Source organism: Callospermophilus lateralis, chromosome 1 (genome assembly GCF_048772815.1).
Source record: "Callospermophilus lateralis isolate mCalLat2 chromosome 1, mCalLat2.hap1, whole genome shotgun sequence".
In the NCBI taxonomy this organism is placed as follows: domain Eukaryota; kingdom Metazoa; phylum Chordata; class Mammalia; order Rodentia; family Sciuridae; genus Callospermophilus; species Callospermophilus lateralis.
In genome coordinates, this window is record NC_135305.1 from 65078231 (window position 1) to 65100057 (window position 21827).

General features: G+C 33.3%; 1 protein-coding gene across 1 annotated transcript in view; it reads right to left on the reverse strand.

The window, feature by feature from the left end:
- Positions 1 to 21827, reverse strand: part of Sema3d (semaphorin 3D) — a 155915-nt gene that overhangs the window by 95683 nt on the left and 38405 nt on the right. The window contains exon 3 of the mRNA XM_076862571.2: positions 7796 to 7956. Within this exon, the coding sequence (XP_076718686.2) occupies positions 7796 to 7956 (161 nt within the window). The remainder of the gene's footprint in view (positions 1 to 7795; positions 7957 to 21827) is intronic.

The following is a 21827-nucleotide window of genomic DNA, read 5'->3' on the forward strand; positions in this document are numbered from 1 at the left end:
GTCCGGAAGGGAAGGAGAATGGGAAGAAGAAACAAAAAAGGAAGGAGAAGGCCTAACCAGTGTTCATTATCTGTCCCAGAGAGGAATCTATAGGTTATTCCTAACTGAAAAGAGGCCTTATAGTTCAAGTTTGGAAAAGGCTTGTTAAATTATAAGGCATCACTTCCTCATGATATGATGTGCACTTATACATGCCCCAAAGTCTGTTATGGCCCTATAGAGATCAATCCTTCACCTTAAAACATAAAAACAACAAACAAACAACAACAACAACAAACCCCAGAATCTCATCCCTTTAATCTCAATTTGAAAAGGTAAAAAAGAGCTAGGTGTATTCCAAAAGGTCTAATTTTGTCTTCCTCTGAACTCAATTATTAGTCAAATATTTATTAAGTATATCCCTGCACCATTCACTATACTAAATTCAAAATCTAGTCTAAACAATAATAAGCATAACAAAAAAAGTACTACTAAATATTTATAAAAATTCATTTTTTGCTGTATTTTTACCCTAAATGTCCATTGCAATTGTGATAATGACGACTTTGTAATAAGTACAAATATATCTTAAATTTTATTTAGTTCAATTAAATACTTTCCAAAGATTTTTTTTCTTTCTTTATTTATTTCTTTAAAAAAAAATTTCCCAGGGGGGAAAATTCCCAACCAGTCACTCATAACTCAATTATGTGTTGTAGATTGCTTTAACTCTAAAGAGTACAAAGAATACCCTTCAGCCCTTAGAGTCCCAAAATGTGTGGTTTCCTCCACAGAGGAGTTTGGATCTTTGCCGAGGGGCATTGAGCCAATGCAAACTGAGAAGGTCTAAACACTGAGAAAGTACTACATCTTGACACTTGCTACTGTGGAGTACCTTTTAGCACTAGAATGATTTATATAAATTGGAATGGTGGATACCTACATAAACACTAATGGTTACCAATGCATGCATAACCCATTATGAATTGCACATTTTATAGAAATACAAAGAAATTTCAGTTATGTTGAAAATCTCTAATTGTATAATATATTAAATAATAATTTATTTCAATAACATCATAAGAGAAATTGGAATTTCATAAACATTTACTTTATTAAATATTAGCACATTTCAAGCATGGAAAACAGCCAAAGAGAGATTTACTTAAAATAGTCACTGAAGGGAAGTTACGCTATCAGAAGTTATTTTAAGCCATGATCTAATACACTCAGTTCAGATAAATGGTCTTTCTCTTCTACTCCCTGAAGGCAAAGAAGAGAACAAGATCAAATTCCCTTAAAAGTATTACTTTTTGCTATTATATTAAGACAGACATATTTGGAAAAATGCATTTTAAGTTATGCAGTATCTCTTAAAGCAAAACTGCAAAGTTAACTAAGAATTTTCTCTAATATCTTTTGGAAAAAAACTGTCATTCTCCTTTAAGATATTTATGGACAATTAAGATATTACTTAATACCAATAATTGACTCTCCTAAGATTATGAAAAATTTTTAAAATCTTGAAGGAAAAATACATCCTTAAGAACAATAGAGTGGAGCTATGACAGAGTGCAGGGTAAACTTCAAATTCTAGAGTATATTCAACTGTTTATTTTACCTTAGATTATCCAGGTTATAGGATAACTGTATTTTTTTAAACAAGGTAATCTTCTGAATTTTTAAGTGTTTGAATTAAGAGAAGCTGAGAACAACTGTTGGCAGTACTTTAGCCCGCACTCTTTCTTCTAGAAGTACAGATTACATGAAATACCTACATTTATATTCAAAGATTCTTTCTTTTTCAAATCTGAGAATTCATAAGAAGTAGCACCTTTTCCCTTGGTGGACCCCAGAATATATAAAAGACCTACCTAAAAATTAAATGATTAAAAACCCATTGTTTTACTAGAGGGTTAAGCAATACTAATATAAATGAAGATAAATATTTTGCTAAGCAGATTAAAGCTGTGAGAACATATATTATTCAAATAACTGAGCAATTGATATTCAGTTATGAAGTGTATCTCATAATTGGAGGGTTAAATAAAACTGATAAATGGAACTGGTCATTGCAGATAAAAGCTATATGAAGATTCAAGGTCCTACGATAAAATGTAAATAACATTTTTTTTGAATCAGAGTAATTCAATCTTTGGAATTATTGACGTGAAACCTTGCAATGGCTCCTAGAATTTCTTTTGCAATGCTTCTTAAAAAGAAGGTAAGTGACAAAGCCTCACTGATGGAGAATTGGTTGAGCATTATGTCTTAGCAATCATTCAAGTTCTAGTACTTTTGGTATCTATATCTACTTCCATAGATATTGATATCTGCTAGAGTATTATCTAATGTAATCGATAAGGGTTAAAATGTGGAATGCTTTCCTTTGAACATCACACTGAGAATTGAAAATGTAGGATTTGGTAGCAAATGCCTTTTGAATTTTGAATAAGTAGTAGCTATTTTCTTTTTTTTAATTTTTAAAATCTAAACTAACTTTTCCTTTATTGAATATTCAACTTTATGATTGTACCTAGCAATGGGTTAATGTGATCTATGGATGCATACTTTGTAAAATGTTTAAATCACGTTAACCATATTTATATCCTCAAATATTTATCTTTTCTTCATGTTGAAAACATTTAAAGTCCTTTCCTCTAGCTTTTGGAGACACACAGTATATTATTATTATCCATGGTAAACCTATCTTGCAATAGCACACCAGAATTTTCTAGTACTACCTAAATGTAACTTAGTATAAATTGATCAACTTTTCCAATACCTTCCTCCCTTCTATTCTCCCTAGATTTTGGTAACCACCATTCTATTCTTAACTTCTAGGTGATCACTTTTTTCAGATTCCATGAGATCTTGTGGTAGTGTCTTTCTGTGTCTGCCTATTTCACATAACCTAATGATCTGCAATTCTATCCCTATTGTTGCTGAATATTACCTTATGTATACTGGTTTTCTTCATCCTTGCATCAGTTGATAGATTGACACGTTGTTTCCATTTCTTGGTTATTTTGAATAGTGCTGCAAATTATATGGGTGTGCTGTGTCTCTTTGAAATACTGATTCCATTTTTTTCAAATATATATCCAGTGGTGGGAAAGCAGGATTAAACAGTAGTTCTTCTGCTTCTTCCTTTTTTTTTTTTTTTTTTAGCATTTTAGCATTTTGAGGAAGCTCTATACTATTTTCCACAGTTGCTGTACTAATTCTTACCAAGACCATACAAATTTGCCCCTTACTCCTCATCCTCACCATCACTTGGGGTCTTACCTTACTACAGTGAGGTGGTATCTCACTGTGGTTTTGATTGTTATCCATAGCTACCCTACCATGTGACAGCACAACAGAACTTCTTACCATTACCTAAAAGTAACTTAGTACCCATGATCAGCTTTCCTCTGTGCTACTATCCCTACTTTTGGTAACCACCATTCTACTTTCAGTTTCTAGGTGATCACCATCTCCAGAGTCCCACATCTGAATCCCTGAGGATTAGCTGATATTGAATATTTTTCATACACTTGCTGGTCATTTGTATGTTTTCTCTTGAGAAATATTTGTTTAGGTCTATTGTCCATTTTTAAAGCAAGTTATTCTTTTTTTATGTCATTCAGTTTTTTAAGTTCTTTATATAATTTGGGTATGTTCCTTATCAGATATTTAGTTTGCAAATACTTCTTTCCATTTTATAGATCTCCTCTGATAATTATTTCATTTGTTGTACATAAACTTTTAAAATTTTATGTAGTTCCATTTGTCTATGTTTGCTTTTGTTCCCTGTGCTTTTGGAGTTCAATCCATTTCAAAGACCTAAAGTATTTCTCCTGGATTTCTTCTAGTGGTTTCATTGTTTCAAGTCTTACATTAAAGTCCTCAATCCTTTTTGAGTTTATTTTTGTGACTAGTGAGAGATAGGGTCTAGTTTAATTCTTCTGCATGGATATCCATTTCCCTAGCCCCATTCATTGAAAAGACTTTCATTAACCCTTTGTGCCTACTGCGGCACCTTTGGGTGTTCTTAGCACCTTTGTTGGAAATCAGATGTCTGTACATGTGTGGGTTTACTACTATGCTCTCTATTCCTTCATTGGGCTATATGTCTGTTTTTATCCCAAAACCATGTTGTTGTGAAGACTACAGTTTGTAGCATTTTTGCCTCCAGCTTGGTTCTTTCATGGTCAGAAAAAACACTTCATATGATTCAATTTCTCAGAATTTGTTGAGTTAAATCATATGCCTACCATATGGTTTATCCAGAAGAATGTTACATGTACTTATGAGAAGAATATGTATTCTACAGGTGTTAGATGAAATGTTGTGTAGATGTCTGTTAGATATTTGGTCTAGGGTACAATTAACTCTGCTGTTTCTTTGCTGATTTCCTGTCCAGAAGATCTGTCTATTGCTGCAAGTGGGATAGTGAAGTTTCCAGTTATCACTGTTTTGGAGTATATCTCTCCTTTTAGGTCTATTTTGATTTGCTTTGTTATGTGGGTACTCTGATATTGGTGTATGTATATTAATTTCAATTCTAATAATTTAGAATTATTATTTCTTGTGTTGAATTGACTCCTTTATCATGACATAGTGACCTTTCTTGACTAACTTAACAACTCTTATTTTAAAGTCTATTGTATCTGATATAAATATGGCTATTCCTTCTTTTTTGGATTCTATTTGATTAGAATATTTTATTCTATCCCTTTAGTTTCAGTCTATTTGTGTCCTCAGAGGCGAACTGAGTTCCTTATAAGCAGTATCAGTTGGGTCTTGTTTTTGGTCCTTTCAGTCATGTTATGGTATGCAATTTATGTATGTATGTATTTTTGGTACCAGGGATTAAACCCAGGGGTGCTTAACCACTGAGTGACATCCCCAGCCTGTTTTATTTTTCCATTTTGAGACAGGCTGTCACTAAGTTGCTGAGGCAGGCTTTAAACTTGTAATCCTTCTGCCTCGGCTCCCTGAGCCACTGTGATTATAGGGGTGCACCACTGTGCCTGGCCTACGTTTTTATATTGGATAATTAAATGCATTTAAGTTTAAGGTAATTATATTTCTAGTTTTATTGCAGTTTCTTTCTCTCTTTTTTTTCCTTCCTCTTTTACAGTCTTCCTTTGTGGTTAAGTGATTTACTCTAGCAATGTGCTTTGATTTCTTGCTTATTATTTTTGGTTTGTCTGTAATAATTTTTGTTTTGTTGTTACCATGGGGCTTATAAAAACCTTCTTTGATTATAATGAGCTGTTTTAAAATGATAGCAACTTAACATGATCATAAAGTGAGGAAATACAACAAGAAATGAAATAGAAAATATACTAAAAAAACTCTTCACTTGCATGCCATTCCTCTACACATTTTGAATTTTTTTATGTCTAATTTTCACTTGGTATATTGCCTGTCTCTTCATGTATTTTTTTAATTGTTTTGTTTTTAGGATTAATTATTAATATAAAAAGAATTTTCCCACCATGTTTATGATATCAGAGTATTTTGAATTTGTCTTTGTGTTTACTCTTGTAGTGAATTTGTTCCTTCTCATATTTTCTTGTTCATTACTGCCTCTTAATTTTAGTTCTTTCAGTTAGAAAAATCCCCTTTAGCATTACTGAGATATAACATCTCAGCTTTTGCTTAGGAATGTCTTTATTTTTCCTTTATTTCTAAAAAAAAAAAAAATAGTTTTGCTGGGCATAGTATTCTTGGTAAGCAGTTTTTTCTGTTTGTTTTTTTGTTGTTTTTTTTTTTTTTTATCAGTACTATGAAAATTTCATGCCACTCTCGGTCTATAAGATTATGTTCAGAACTCTGCTGTTGGATAACCTGGGACACACTTATGTGTTATTTGTTTCTTCATTTGATACCTTGAGAATCTTCTCTTCATCTTTCACCTTTAGTAACCTGATTATAATACATCTTGGCATAGAACTGGTTGTGCTAAATTAGAATAGTGACATTTGACCTTCCTTTACCAGGATACTTGTATCTTTCTCTAGACTTGAGGATGGTTTTTATTATTTTGTCTTAGAATAAACTTTTTTAAAATTTAATTTTTTTTTACACAAATGGAGCACAACTTTTCATTTCTCTGATTGTACATGATGTAGAGTCATACCATTTGTGCAATCATACCCATACATAGGGTAATAATGCCCCAAATTGGGAGTTAAGTAATAAAGATAGTTCCATCACTGCCACAGTTCATGCTAACCTAGGACTTGCATCTCATAGCCACAGGAACCTTTGCAGTCAGGTGAGCTAGAGGAGGCCAATGCCCCAGGCCCATTCCAAGGCTGGAACTGATATAGGCCAAAAATTCAGCCCATTCTACTGTCATGTAGGTCTCCTCCTAATGTCAGAGCAGGTCTAGATGCTCTGTCTTTGACTTGTGGCATGGCATGGGGCCTTTGGATTCTACCCCTAGGTTTCATTGCAGTGGTATCAGATAAGATAAAATCCTGGTTTGATTGTTACACACTGTATACATGCATTGAAATAACATACCATAGCATATAAATACATACCATCATTATTTGTGAATTAAATTTTTTAAAATCCTGTTTAAATCCTCCCAGAACACCTGTTCCCTGCCAGGTAGACTTATAGAACTCATTCAATGAGGATTTTAAGATGCCATCTGGAATAGAAGTTCAATAGATGGATACCACATGTCTCCTCCTGACATTGAGGTTCCTCTAGAGGCTGTGGTGGTTTTGATGCCCTGTTTCCTAGTAGTAGTTTTCATGTCCTGCTTGAAATCCTGTGGTGCTTTTGATGTCCTGCTTCCTGGCAGCTTGAGTCTTGATCCTCTTTCTATTGCCCGAGGTAGGGCAAGGGGTGGTGGAAACAGTCAGCCACCTGGCTAATGCAGTTCCATCACCTATGACCATTGTTACTGGCCTGGGCATAGGGATCATGGGGCTTTGCTTGGCACTGGGTTTCGCTGTAATGGATCTGATAGTGGCTTTCAAGTCCAAGGACTGGACTTAATTCTTTCCCTTTTTCCCAAGCATGTAGTGTCTCTTTTCACACTTTTTAAAGTTATGGGAAGGGTGACACTGGCAACTATTCCCTTCCTACCTACCGCCATGTATCTTTTCTTATTTTCCTAAAACCAGGCACTATGAACTCTCATTGGTGTTTCTTGTCTCATGTAAAGATAGTGTAGTGGGCAGATAGCTGTCCAAACTGGTGTGTCAATGAGGTGATTACTGCTTAAGCATCTGGTTCAGTCCTTGTGTATTTATATTTAGTGGTAAGACTGTTCTTAAGCAGTGCAGAGTTGGGGCATTATAGACGTCATTATCTAGGAGTGACTGGGCCTTAAGAGAAACTTGTCCAGGTGTAAAATGAAGTGTGCAGAGGAAAGCATGGTATTAAAATGCTACCACAGCCACACTGTAAAGTGGAGCTATGCTTATTTATTATTTAAAAGTTAGTAAAAATATAAGTTTATAATTACTGTTAGTATAAATGTTCACTCTCGATGAATAGCTCACTTGCTATTTCTTAATCTAAAATTTTGCATTATATAAGTTCACATTTACACACTTTGATTCCTTTCATTTATAATTTCAATGGTTATGGTATTATTCTCATCTACTCTTAATAAAGAACATGGATGTGAACTTTAATCCACAAAAAAATCAAAATATATTTTGAGTCATTTTTTTAATGTATTGTGTTCTTCTTGATACATAAAGGATCTACCACATTTGACACTGAATCACTTAATACAAAGCAGAAGAGCACAGATAAAATTAAAATAATCTAATCAACTATATATAAATAAACTGACCTTCTTAAAATTTTTGTTTAAGTCAACCAGACTGAGCAGGAAAATGTGGTCCTTGGCTCCCAGGAGCAGCTTGCCCCTCTCTTCATCTAACAGAATAGTCTGGAAATCCAGCCCTTCTGATGAACCCAAAAATGGAATGCAGCTATTTGACAGCAGCAAATCTATGGGAAAGAATGAAAGAAAAAAATTTTATTAGGCAAAATATTTGCTTCCCTCTCTCTCTCTCTCTCTCTCTCTCTCTCTCTCTCTCTCTCTCTTTCTCTCTCCCTTTCTCTGTAAATACATGTATATAACATGAAAGTTCCAATTAAAATACTTACAAATAATTACAGGTTTTAATATATACTTATTTAGAAATAAGTGAGACATATGATATTTTTATTTTATCAATACCATTTTATGTATAATTATATGATATTCAGCACCATATTAAAATGAAGACCAAATATATAAACACAAAACAATTAAATGCAAAATAGTTTAAAACTATCCTCACTTTCTTGAATTACAATGTAAAATATCTACCTATAAGAATATTTGAAACTTGATAAAATTGATATATACAAAGCAGGGATCAAACTATGTCATAAATCTTAACATTTCTTTCCTTTTTACATTTTAAAATAGACCTGATTTATTAGAGCATTTTTAAATTAACAGTGACATTGCTTGAAAGAAACAGATTTACATTTATTTCCTGCCCCAACACATATATGGCCTCCCCATTATCAATATCTTCCACTACAGTGGCATATTTCTTACAATCAATGAGCCTACATTAGCATCATTATCACTCAAGGTACATAGTTTAGGGTTCAATCTTGATGTTGTACATCTTACAGATTTGGATAAATGTATAATGGCATGTATCTATCATCATAGTATATCCTGAAAGTCTTGTGTGCTTCTGTGCTCTCCCTATTAATCCTTCTCGTCTGCCCCCAATCATTCATCTTTTTCATGTCTCCATAGTTTTGTCTTATCAGAATGTCATATAATTGGAATTGTACAGTATGCTGCCATTTCCTATTGGCTTCTTTTACTAAGTAATATGCATTTAAGCTTCCTCTGTGTCTTCCTGGGTCAGCATCTAATATCTTTTACTGTGGACTAATATCCCTTTGTCTGGATCAGCCAGTTTAATTATCCATTCACTCTTTGAAGGACATTTTTATTGCTTCCAAGTTTTGGCAATTATGAATAAAGCTGCTATAAACATCGGTATGTGGGACAGTTGTAAACACAAGTCTTCAACTTTGGGGGGTAAAAACCAAGAAGTCTGATTGATGGATCACATGTTTAGTTTTATGAGAAGCTGCCTACTGGCTTCTAAGATCCCAGTACCATTTTCATTTACACCAATGATTGAGTGTTCTAATTGCTCCATATCCTCATCTGCATCCATGTTGTCAGTGTTCTCGATTTTGGCCATTCTAGTAAGTATATAGTGATAACTTACTGTTGTTTCAAATTTGCATTTATTTGATTACATAACATATAGAGTGACTTTTCATATGCTTTTTTTTTTTTAATGTCTATATCTTCTTTGGTGAAGTGTCTGGTAAGGTCTTTGACCCATTTAAAAACATTGTTGTTTCTTATTGTGAGTTTTAATGTCTTTGCATATTTTGGATCACAGTACCTTATCATATATGTCTTTGGAAAATATTCTCTTGCAGTTTATGGCTTATTATTTTTGCTTTCTGTTTTTGATAGTATTTAGAGTGATTTCTGTGATTAATGGATTATACTGTCACTATTTTAAATGTGCAGAAAGAAAATGTAAACAAGGTGATTCCAACCAAACGGAGTCTGAGACATACTCTTGATATAGCAATGGCATCAGAAGTTTTAAGCTGAAAGTAACCTTGAAAATCAATTAATACAAATTAATGATTTTCTAAGTGAAGATATAATGTTGGTGAGTTGAAGTCATATGCTTTAAACAAAAATAATGGTGTGCTGCCAAAGTTGATAAGTGAATTTGAGTTCCTAGTTTTCATTTCATTGATGTCTGTCCAAATACTCTAAGGAACCCAAATCTTTTCAACAGTTTTTTTTTTTCACTTCAAATACTTAACAATAATCTCTAATTTTCTACAACCAGAATATTGAATGTTGACAAGGTAATAATATTGCTCATTACTTTATTAAATTCTATCATATGTTATGAGTTTAAAATCAAATCATTGGTTTAAAATAATTCATATTAATTGATGATAAATGTAAAAGAGATAATATCTCAAAAATAGCCATGAAGATACTTCTTAAATGGGAATTTCAACCTCTGTAAAATAGGCAGAACTTTGAATCTCTTAAAATTAGGGTATATATATTCTATCCCTCAACTACAGGATTTATTATTATTTCATATTTTGGAGGATTTTCTCTCCTATTTTATGTATAACTATTATTCCTTTTAGTTTCTAAGCTAGATTCATCTTAGTTTTAACAAACCAAAAGGCAGTGGGCTGGAGAAAGTACTGTATGAAATCTCTTGGTTCCATTCTTTTCTTCTCAGTTCTACTTACAACCATATGGAGTATTTGTTGGATATTAGCCTTTCACAAATAGGATAATTGCATTTGGAGCTACTAAAATATATTATAGCATTATGTCTTTGGTCTGAAATGATTAAAGTTGTATTTAGTTTAAGAAAATTAATTATCATAGAGCTCTGGGTTCCTTCCAGTGTATACAAAACGTTCCATAAACGTTAAAAGATATTATGAAAATAAAGCACAGCAGATGAGAAATAAATTTTAATAGAAGTACAAATGCTCCTCATGAATCTTCCTTTCATCAAACAGCACATCCCTGCTGTACACACTACCCATCTGGCCTTGTCAGGATTCAGTGCTTCCGGGTTACCCAAAGCAGATGCTCCTGATGTACCACCAGAATTCAGTACAGCCTAATGCTGCGAAGATATGTCTATGTCATTCACTTCATGGTATTTCATCACATGGGCAAGGCCATCAACTCACACTGTAACCAATATAAAGGGGAGTATAGTACAAAGATATTTGAAGAGATCATAGTCACACAACTTTTATTACAATGCATTGTTATAATTGTTCTATTATTACTTGTTGTTAATCTCTTACTGTTCCTGTTTTATAAATTAAAGTTTATCATAGGTGTACATCTCTAGAATGAAACACCAGGTATAGAGAATTCAGTATTTTACTCAATTTCAGGGACTTGGTGTTCTTGGCAAGTATTTCATATGGATAAGAGAGTTGATTGCATATCTCCTACTCTTGAGTGTTTGTACAAGGCAAAGACCATGTCTTGTTATCTTTGAATTCCCAGCACCTCACTCAGAATCTCAGACAAATTAAGCACTTAATGAATAGTTGTGGAACTGAAGAAATTCAGTGTGCTGAAACATGGAGAATATGTGGGGGAGGTGAGAAGTGAGACTAGACATAAAGGCAACATGCAGATAACCAGGGGCTAAGACATCAAACTTGGGAGTTTGTTTTTTGTGTAAGTGACTGGGAGCCACTATATCTTTTTATGTAAGCAAGTAATAAAGACTATAATTGATTATTGGAAAGATAAGTCTGGCTGCAGTGTTTGTGATGGATAAGGATGGGGAATGGCAGTGTCAGGAAGACTACCCAGAAATTTCAAAAACATAGTGGGTCCCTGAATTACAGCAATGTCAATGGGAAGAGGGATGTGTACCTCACTTTTCCTCCTCTACATATACATGAGGAAAACAAATACGCAGTTGACATAGACATTTGATTAATTTTTTTCCACCATAACCAATTCTATTTCACTTAGTTTCTAACAAACTTGACAAGGAAAAACAGCTGCAAAAATATTGACTAACCTGAACTGTTATCATTTCCAAATGATTTAATGCTGCCTTGTGACAATGCTAGCATCAAAACCATTACAACATGCTGCGCCAATTCTTTGTAGCCAAATTAAATAATTAGACTTAGGCATTACATATAAAAATTTCTCAGGCTGACGTACACATTATGAAAAGACCTTGGGACGGGGATTGGAACAAGTTCTCTCTTCCCCATGAAGCTTATCTCTTTTGCACTTCTGCCAAGCCAAGCAAAGTCATTTTGTTTCCACAGGATCATCAACCAAAACCCAGTAAAAAATTTGCTAACTCTAGAGACTATATTGTAACACCTAAAGTGTTTTAGGATTCCAGGAATCAGAAATGGAGGCTGGCTCTGCTGTATGCAAATGTCAGAGCTTTATTTTTTTTTCTCTCAAATTAAAAATTCTTAGGCATGTGATTTTTAAGATTGCTCATAGTTTTCAAGACTTTTGGACAAGGACTCTTTTCTCTCCCCTTGGGTAGAGGATAAGTACACTGCTTCACAGGTGTTGTTTTCAGAAAAGAGACCTATTAGGTGGTTGGTTAACCATTCCCACCCTTTTGAGATGTGAGTAGCACTTACCTCTGTGTGTTCTGGTCTCCTAAGGTCCTGAGTTATTTCTCTGTTAAATCTACCCAAATTTGTTTTAATTCACCATAACCATTCCTTCTAACTACTCTTTCCAGCAGTGCATTCTCCTATCACCTCAGTTCCTGTTTGTAATCTCCCTCCATCACTCAAGTACTCAAATTCCCATGTTTGCTCTAGCAATACACTATTAAAAAATCTACAATCTGATCACTTCCTATAAAAAGATCAAAGATACAATTGTTCACATGGTTTTTTGTTTGTTTGTTTAAACTTGGAAATCACTGTTTAAGATCAATTTTGGTGGAAGAATGAAAGAAGATGTCCATGATTCATTATCAATAACCCATTAAAGGGCACAGGGATAATTCGGAGGATCAAAATGCCTTTAAACACCATGACATTTTCATGATTGTATGTGTGCATTTTTTTTCTAAAGAGAATGTCCATAATCTTCATCAACATCTCTTGATATCTTATCAAAAAATGACCAGAAAATTTGTTTTTCAAGTACAGTGAGTAACATTTTTAAATAATTTCTCATTTCTAACACAAGAAAGTGAGTCACTACTGTCACAAAATTTGACTTTTGAGACACTAACTAATTCCCCTAAGAACACCAAGTACTCTGAGGGAAAGACCCTAATAAGTTTGACAGATTTCTGCCTACATGGAACTCAGAGCTCAGTGGAGATGAAATGTTCATCCCCAACAAAAAAGAAAATATTCTTATGACAAAGAACAAGAGTATTTGAATTAGTAGACTATTAAGTATCTTTAGTAATAAAATGGAAAGTACTTCTTATCTATATCTCCTTGGGCAAAACTAATTAATGCTACCTTAGCTTTCTCAGATCTTTTAAGTGTTGATAAAGAAACCAAATGAGTTCTATGGCAATATCAAATGACAAATAACAAATATAAACATATCAAATAACAAACTATTGTTTATCTAATACTGATTGATTCTCTTGCTTGTAAAATCAGGTAATCTCTACTTTGGGGAAGAAAAGAAATATAGTACAAAACAATTCTAGCTTCCTATCAATAATCTTTTTTAACAAATAGGTTATTAATTCAGTGAGTTCCAAAATTGTTCCAAAGCCTTTGCATGATCAATTTTCTCTCAGTGGTGGAGCCCAGTGGCAAGAATTTATTCACTCATGACCTGGTGTTCCTCCAGGTGAAGGTTTGGCTATGGGCCAGGCAATCCCTGTTCATACTTGAAATAAACATTTGCTGTGAAAAGAATTCTTTGTATTTCCTTTTCAGTGATCCTTAATACAATTGTTCATTCATTATGAAAAAAACATTTGACCTGATGGTCTGCATTCTTCCTCTTCACCCCAGAAAGGAAGGGAGTGGTTAGTCATATTGAATCTAATAAATTTAGGATTAAGCAACACAGACTTCCTCAGTTTTTGACTGCTAAAAGAACAAGATCCCATACCCTTGAAATCCTGCATTTATTGCCAGAAATACTGAACTGGGTGGAGCTGTCAGTTTCTCTCAGCTAAAAAATGGCTTCCCTCATCCTCAAAGAACATATAACTGAGAGATAATAAAGAAAGACAGAGAAAAGAAAACCAAGATTGTTGAAGGCACAACTTCACAAAGTTAAAGAAAAAAAGAATCAGCTTTGGAGAATGTCAAATTCTAGTCTACTACAGACTGAGGAGTAGAATTCCTTAGCAGAGAAAGTTCACAACAAAGAATAGATCCAGATAATAACTCAGTCACCTTTCTCTGACATCAGGACATTCAACAGAAATTGTTGCCCCACCCATTTGTCTTTTTCCTCAAGGAAATAGCAGTTTTATCAGTAGGGCTATCTAAGGACTCTTGAATACAGTTAGTTCTTTATTATGTTCTCTCCAAAGTTTTCCAAGTAGATTGTCTCTAATTCTTTCAATCTTTCTATTCCTGCCTTCCCCCTGAGTTCAGCTTTTCTACTCTATTTCTGAATTCCGGGACTTCTCATACTGACTTAGTGTCCTTCTGAGTTTCTTCAAAGCTTCTTCTCATAATTTTCAGAAATGTTTGGCTACAAAATCATTCCCAATAAAAAGCCTCTCAGGCTTTGGGTCAGGAATTGAGTAAAGAATAAACTTTGTTTGTTCGAAAATGAAAATTAGCCCCTAATATCTCCCACTGAGTCTCTATGGCTCTTAACATGTGTTTGATTCTTCAGCTTTTGGTCTGAGGAAAGGCCTTGGATTCTTCCTTGAATTTTACTTTGGGGAAATTAATTCATCTTAAATTGGCCTTGCTTCTTCAGTAGGTTTTATGAGGCTTGAGGTCATGTGAAAAGATTTTGTTACCAAGATAGTTCACTTCCACCTACACAAAAATGTCTATTAAGGTCTGTTTGTATATTTAGTCTATGTAACTAATCAACCAATGCAAATCACAAAAAGAATATTAGTTAAACCAACAATACATACAAAGACTACTTCAATATTACAAGTGTATATTATATTATCATTATGCTTTCATAGGCAAAAATTTTAACTTTGTTTTGTCCTGTAAATGCAAGTTCAAATTCAGAAAGAACAAAAAAAAAATCAAATTAACTCTACTCTTCTACAATGAATGTTGGAGATCATTCTATTAATTAGGTCCTAGAACATTACTGTGTCAATAATAAATCAGATGATATCACATAGGGAAACATAAATCAGAACCAAATAAAGCCTATTATGTCATTGGATCTATGTTCCTGCCAGGACAGGATGTGAAGTAGGGAAGTTGTAATTTTACATTTTCATTTTTTAAATCACAGGTTTATTCTTATTTGGCTAGCTTTCAAAGTGGATGCTTTATATAATTCATCACATGTGAGATTCATAATTTATAATATAATTCTTTTAAATGCATATGTTCAGAAAGAATAAGTCATTTCTAATTTTTTCAAAAGCTTTGGTATGACTGATAAATTTTCCTTTTGACCTATATAAAAAGACTAATATCATAAATAACTGAAAATTTTCCCAAAATGCAATGCCATGATAGAATAAACCTCCTCAGGAATGATTTAGAGATAGTCATGAGGAAAATGGATTTTTATTTGACAATTAGTTTCTTGGCTCCCATCAATGTATTTAGAATTTGTCCCTTTTCAAATATCAGAAATGTTTAAAATAAAAACACCATACCACAAGTGAATGAGGATTTGTTTTAGCTAAGTATGCAAATTTAAAATTTTAAAAACCCAGAAAATCATAGCTTAGCACAACATCTACTATTGACTGCAAGAGCTAGACAAATGTGACAAGAACAGGTAATTCCTCAGGGTAGGATTACTGGAAAATAATGTACAGAGCAAAAGGTTATGAGTACTAAATCAAAATATAACATTTTGGAACAAGTATAATTTAAAAAATTGATTCACATCAATCAAAGGCAAATGTATATATACAAAAATAACCATCAAAGGCACATGTGAGATGGTCACGATTGAGAAGTCTCAGGTAATCTATTTCCCCAAGCCTTTGAAAATGCTTCCTATTTTTCTTAAAAGTTGTTCAAATCATGTCTTCATTCTTATTATTATGCAATTTAAAAACATTTGGCATCTATGTCATTTATCATGTTGGGGAAAATTGTGACAAGATCTGAAATTTAATTTCCACACACTTAGGAAAATATTAGTTTGACTTTTCATGATGAATAAGATGTTAATCATTTGTACATATTTTCTCTGGGTTTTTTCAACACTTTTATTCTAATCACGGGTCAAAGAAGCATAATCCTGATAAAGATGCTCAGAGAATTTGCACCAAAATTTTCAAATATACCTTTAAGAGATAGATTTTAAAAATATCATCCTAAGATGTCATTCTCTGCCTTAGGCAGTATTTATAAAGTACAAGCAACGAAATGATGATTCCCACTTACATTTTATTTCCCATAAATTGTTTATTTCAAAACAGATACCTAAAACCCCATCCTTTCTCATAAGTCTCAGTTCAGAATTTCTAGTTGCCTGCTAGATATTGTTCTCCCTTCAATCATCTCCTCCTGCTGATTCTAATGACTTCAGTGATACAACCCAGTCATTATGTTCAACATCTCAGAATCATTGTTAGTTCCTTTTCCTTGTGCCCTTATTCTTCTTTCCCTCACTTAATTCCAACACTATTCATTTCCCTCACACCACTGTACCAAATTTAAAGCCTTAGAGATCCTATCATGTAAATTTATCTTCTCCCTCCTCAAATATTTACTCATTATTAGGTAGGCTAAGATGAAAATTATTTCTCTAAATTACTGTAACAGACTCATAAATTATTTTGCTGTTCTTCTCCCCACCGGTTCCTATCACATGATGTTGCCTATTCAATTTTTCTCATAATCTCAGCTCAATTTGGTCAAGTTCATAATTGAACTTGCCAACATGGACTTCATTCAAAATTTTGTTTCCTCCAATGAGCAAAGGTCAGTTTCATACCTATTTCCCTCCTAAAACTTTTAAACATTTCCTTGTATTTACATTATGACACTAATCATTTTTTGCTGTGATTTTGTGAACTCATTTTCTCCCTTAAAAAGATCAGAAGCCCTTGTAGATAAGGACGTCAAAATCATTGCTGCACCTCAGCACTATTGCTTGCACATAAGAAGTCTAATGGATTTAAGGAATGTTTTTTTCATGCTAGTGTTTTGTTTGCTTGTTTTATCTACCTCCTATCTAAATCAGAATTTGTTATAAAGTTATTATTAATAATTTAGAGACATTAACGTACCACGAGGAAACTCAACTGTGGCTCTAAGGCTTTGCATTGCTAGGAATTCTTGTCATCTCCATACTTGGGGGAAAGAGGGAAACAAAACATGCTGGAACATTGCTTGTCAGGATTTAACATACATTCAAGTCAAATAGGTGTCTTTGAAAAACACAGATTGTCGTTAAGAAGTCACAGAACAGGCTTGAGCTTCTGTATTTCTAACAAGGTCCAAGATTGTGCTGATGCTTCTGATTCTTGAACCATAAATGGAGTAGAAAGGATAAAAAACACTTTGGCTCTTCCTTCTCCACTTGCTTGAATTCAAGAAAGGGATTTGTTCCTTCTTCCTTATCACAATTATTTTAAACATTTTATTCCTGTTGTGTTCTTTTATGCAATTTATGTTTTTCCTTTACAATGCTGAATAGGTCAAATTTGTGCATCCCTACAGATGTTATTCCTAAATTGCTGAAGTGATAAGCAAGCTGCTTAGTTTAAACTAACAATATACTTAAATAGTTTCCTTTAGTTTTTTAATACAAAGAAGGGAAGTACATTCATCTAATATGGATTACCTCGGAAAGAAGATGCTAAGTTGAGGAATTTAGGCTTTTATCTCAAGTATTTTTCCTGTTATCTGTGGCAATAAAATTTCTGACCAAGATGCTAAATATAATTAAAATCATATTTTCAAAGACTTTGGATGTTTTATTATGTGTCTTTCTTTAATAATACATTACATTTAACTATCCTTGAGTTAGCTGTCACTATATTGATTTTGAGCTTTACAACATCTGAGAGGTTTGCCCATAAGCTACCTAATTTGATTCTCAAGGAGAATCTAATTTCCAGGTAAACCTAATATCCAGATGAGAAAATTTAGACTTAGAGAGGGTGAGTGATTGTTCTAATGATGCAAAGATAGTACATGTCCAAAAGTAGCTAAAACTTATACAGGTCTCTTAATTCTGTGTCCTTCACCTATTATAGCTATATTATATATTTTAATATTTAGATAAACAATATTCTTTCCCCAAATAGCTCTACTTATTACTGAATATATCAAGGTAAATTCACATCTACTGCTTCCTCTACTTCCCTGTTCCTACTGCATATTCTACCTCTACTGTTGCCATTCAGACACATAAAACTATCATTTCTCACCTAGATTATTTCAAAGCCTTTCTTGGCTCTTTCCTTTTCAGTCCTCCCATCATCAACAAAGAATTCAAAATAATCTTATTGCAATGACAGTCAGATCATGTCAGACTGTGAAAATTCTCCAGTGAATTCCCATAGCACTAAATGTCAATGTTTTAACAATGTCCAAGTGCCAACTCCCTGTTTAATCAATCTTCTTCTTTCCCTATGTTCTATATTGTCTTCTTTAAAACCCTTAAACTTTCCAGACACTGTCTTACCTCAGAGCCTATGCACTTGGTTTAGCTTCTGCTAAAAATTTTCCAGATATTTGTGTGATTGGCAACAGACATATCTTTAAGTATCTGTGAAGGCACCACTTTCTCAGTGAGTCTTTCCCTGACTACCATATTGACTATTCCACCTTCACTACTCCCCTTCCTGATTTATTTTTCTCCATAGTACCTATCACCTTCCATCTGACTAAATAATATACTTATATATGGTCTGTTTTCCTTACCAGAATATAAACTACATGGTGGCAAGGATTTTTGCCTCCTTTGTTTGCTAACCTATCCACAAGTTACAAGAATAATACAAGAAATATAGTAGGTGTACATGAACTATTGTTATTAACTATTGAAAGTTGAATATTGCAAAACAATAAAATTATTATTTAACATTTATGCCTATGTAAGACTAGCTGCAAGAACTTCACTTTAGTGAAAACATGTCTGGGAAACCATGTGAGTCCATTTGACCATAGCATATTCCCCTTCAATCAAGCCATGAATGAATTGCTTTGTATGCAGTATATATATAAATTCTTACTCTAAGATTGATAATGTGTCTTCACTAAGTACTAATGGAGAGATGTTTGGCATAGGTTGTCATTTCATATTGATTTAACAACAAAAATACCTTCTTTGAATTGCATCATTCCTGAGTGACTTATGATTTATTTTAATCCATAAAGAGGGCTACCACCACTCAAAAAACTACTTTTATCAAAGACAACAATGATCTCATTATAAGGGCTACTAAACGATCACAATGGTAAAAATAGGGGGAAATACCCTCAATAAATTCATAATCTATGAGCAGTTCTTGACTGAGGGAAACTAAAGATGATAGAAAGTACTTTAGGAGTACACAGGAGTAATGGTAATGTGTACTGTAAATTCCCAAGAAGGAATTACATAATATTTTTCAGACTTTTTTGTATAGGGAAGACTTCAGTCTATAAAAAAAAACTTATTAGAAATGAATAAATCAATGTATGCAACTAGCATATTGCCAATTTGCTATGTTATAAGTAATAAAACTGTAGCACCGAAAATAAACATCCAAATATATCATAACTAATAAAAGGATAGTTAAGACCTAAGTGTTTGGATTTCAGAAACTTTACTGCTCTATCTTATTGAGTTGAGATAACAGACACAATATTAGAGAGTCAAACTAAAAAAGATTTGATGAATCAAACAGGAAATCTCTAGCTGAGATACATGCTGCATTTCACAGTTAAATTAATTTTTTAACTATAAAAATATAGATTTATCTTTTCATTTCTTGGAAAATTCTGACAAAATAAAGAACCATTCTATCAAATGAATTAATGCTTAGTTAGAAGGTATCAGATTAAAATTTAACAGGGGTCTTCAAGTTTTTCTTCCAGTGATAACACAAAACACCATTACTTACTAGTGGAAGTTATTTGAAAAGAACATGCTGCCAAAGATAGTAGAATCTTGGCTTTTTGTGTGTGTGAATCTGTCTTGACATTGATGTTCCTCAGTATGTAACATTTCCCTCAAGGGCATGATGAGGTGACAGGATCATGTGCCTTGAACTAGATATAGTTCTGGTCTTTGAGAGAGTTTCACTATTGGGCAATCATTCAGGATCTGAGTCTTATATTTCTCATGTCTCAGAGTATGAAAACACAGGTTTTCACAGTGTTGTGAAACTCCACAGACGTGATACAGTCTGAGTAAAATAAGTGGATCCAGCCACTCACCTTTGCAGTCTTCAGGGCACTTACCACAGTTAAAAATGATATTTGCTGGTTTGTTCTATTCCTTCACAGAACAAACTAGCAAATATATATATATATAAGTTCAAAGGGGACAGTGTGACTTTTCTCAAACTTAGAACAATGCCTGGTATATAGTGGTGAAACCCTATAATTTGTAGAATGGTTGAGCATAAAACCATTAAATAAGTTACTTTCCTTTTCTTGCAGTTGCCTTTTACTTATTATTTATTTAGCCAAATAAGCAACTTTACTCTGTCAATGATATATATGTATATAAATATCCCTGACACATATAAGGTCCATGGTAATCATTGTCACAGAGTTTATATTATTATGAGACTAAAGTAGGTCATTTCACAAAAATTATTTTACAATTTTAGTATCTCTGTAGAAGTCACTATGAGAATCCTAGTTTGTAGGGCAAAATATATGTAATAATCATCTAATATAAAAATCTAAAATATAGTTTATTCTGACCTCTGATTCCATACTTATTATTCAGGAAAGAGACTAAGTATGCATAAATATGTAAGAATTCAAAACATGAACTGAAGGAAAATCTCTTTGTACAACAATATAACCAAATGAGCTCCTGTGGATTCAGAGGTTCAAAGATAAGTCTTTAATCAAAGAACATTCTTTGGATAAAATGGGTATTGCAACTCTGTTGACCTTTAAGAAATCCCTCAGTATTATCTTGCAGCTGTTCCAAGTACCTAGGGCTGCTCATATCTTACATTCTGCTCTGTAGATGGCACCTGAGAAGGGGTGAAACCAAAGAAAACAATACAGAGTTTTGGACCTATAAAAATTATTTTAAATCCCAAATTAATTTTTCATTTTGGCTGAGTTTCTTCACATCCCACTAGCATTTACATACCCAAGCATGAACTTCTAGACTCTCAGTGCTACCTAAGAAAAGGGTAGTGCCTGCTGATCTCAATTCATTAGTCATAATCATAGCAGAAAAGCAGAATGCCAAAGGAAAATTGTGATTATTGTCTCAGAAGTGGGAAGGCATTACACAAGCAATTTTCCTCAACATAACACTAAATTAACAGTAATTTTATGGTCAAACGTTTTTTTCAGTCAGGAAAAGTATACTTTTAAAAGGTAATATGCCAGAAATTGAGCTATTTTCCTTCTAAAGAGTCTGGATATAGGAAAGGTGAACAGAGAAACTTGGAATTCTTGCAAATGGATGGGTTTCACAGTGCTGAACAACTGGTGATTTTCAAAAGTAAAACATTGTGTTCTTTAAAGTGTTTGGAAAGATAAGTGCACAAAGCTGGTGAGATTATTAATAATTCTCCTAGCTAAAGAGACTACTCTTGTTATTAGCATTTAATCAAAAAAATGAATGACTTGTAGCAGCTTAGGGAAGCTACTATGGCTGTGTATGTGTGAATTGGTTGGGAAATTACTAGAATTCTTGCCTTGTATCCAATGTCTAGTATTAGTGACCAGGCTTTGATATGTAGATGATCTAAAACATTGGAAAAAATATAAATTTGGCATGTGTACTACATATAAGGAGCAATAAAAGCATAGACTTCATTGCATTTAATCTAACCAAAAGTATACTAGTTCTACTTTTATAGAAGAACAAGGTGCTTAGAAGAATTAAGATTTTTTGACAGATGAATAAAATGAGATTCTTAGTCTTTTTGGGGGTGTGTGGGGGG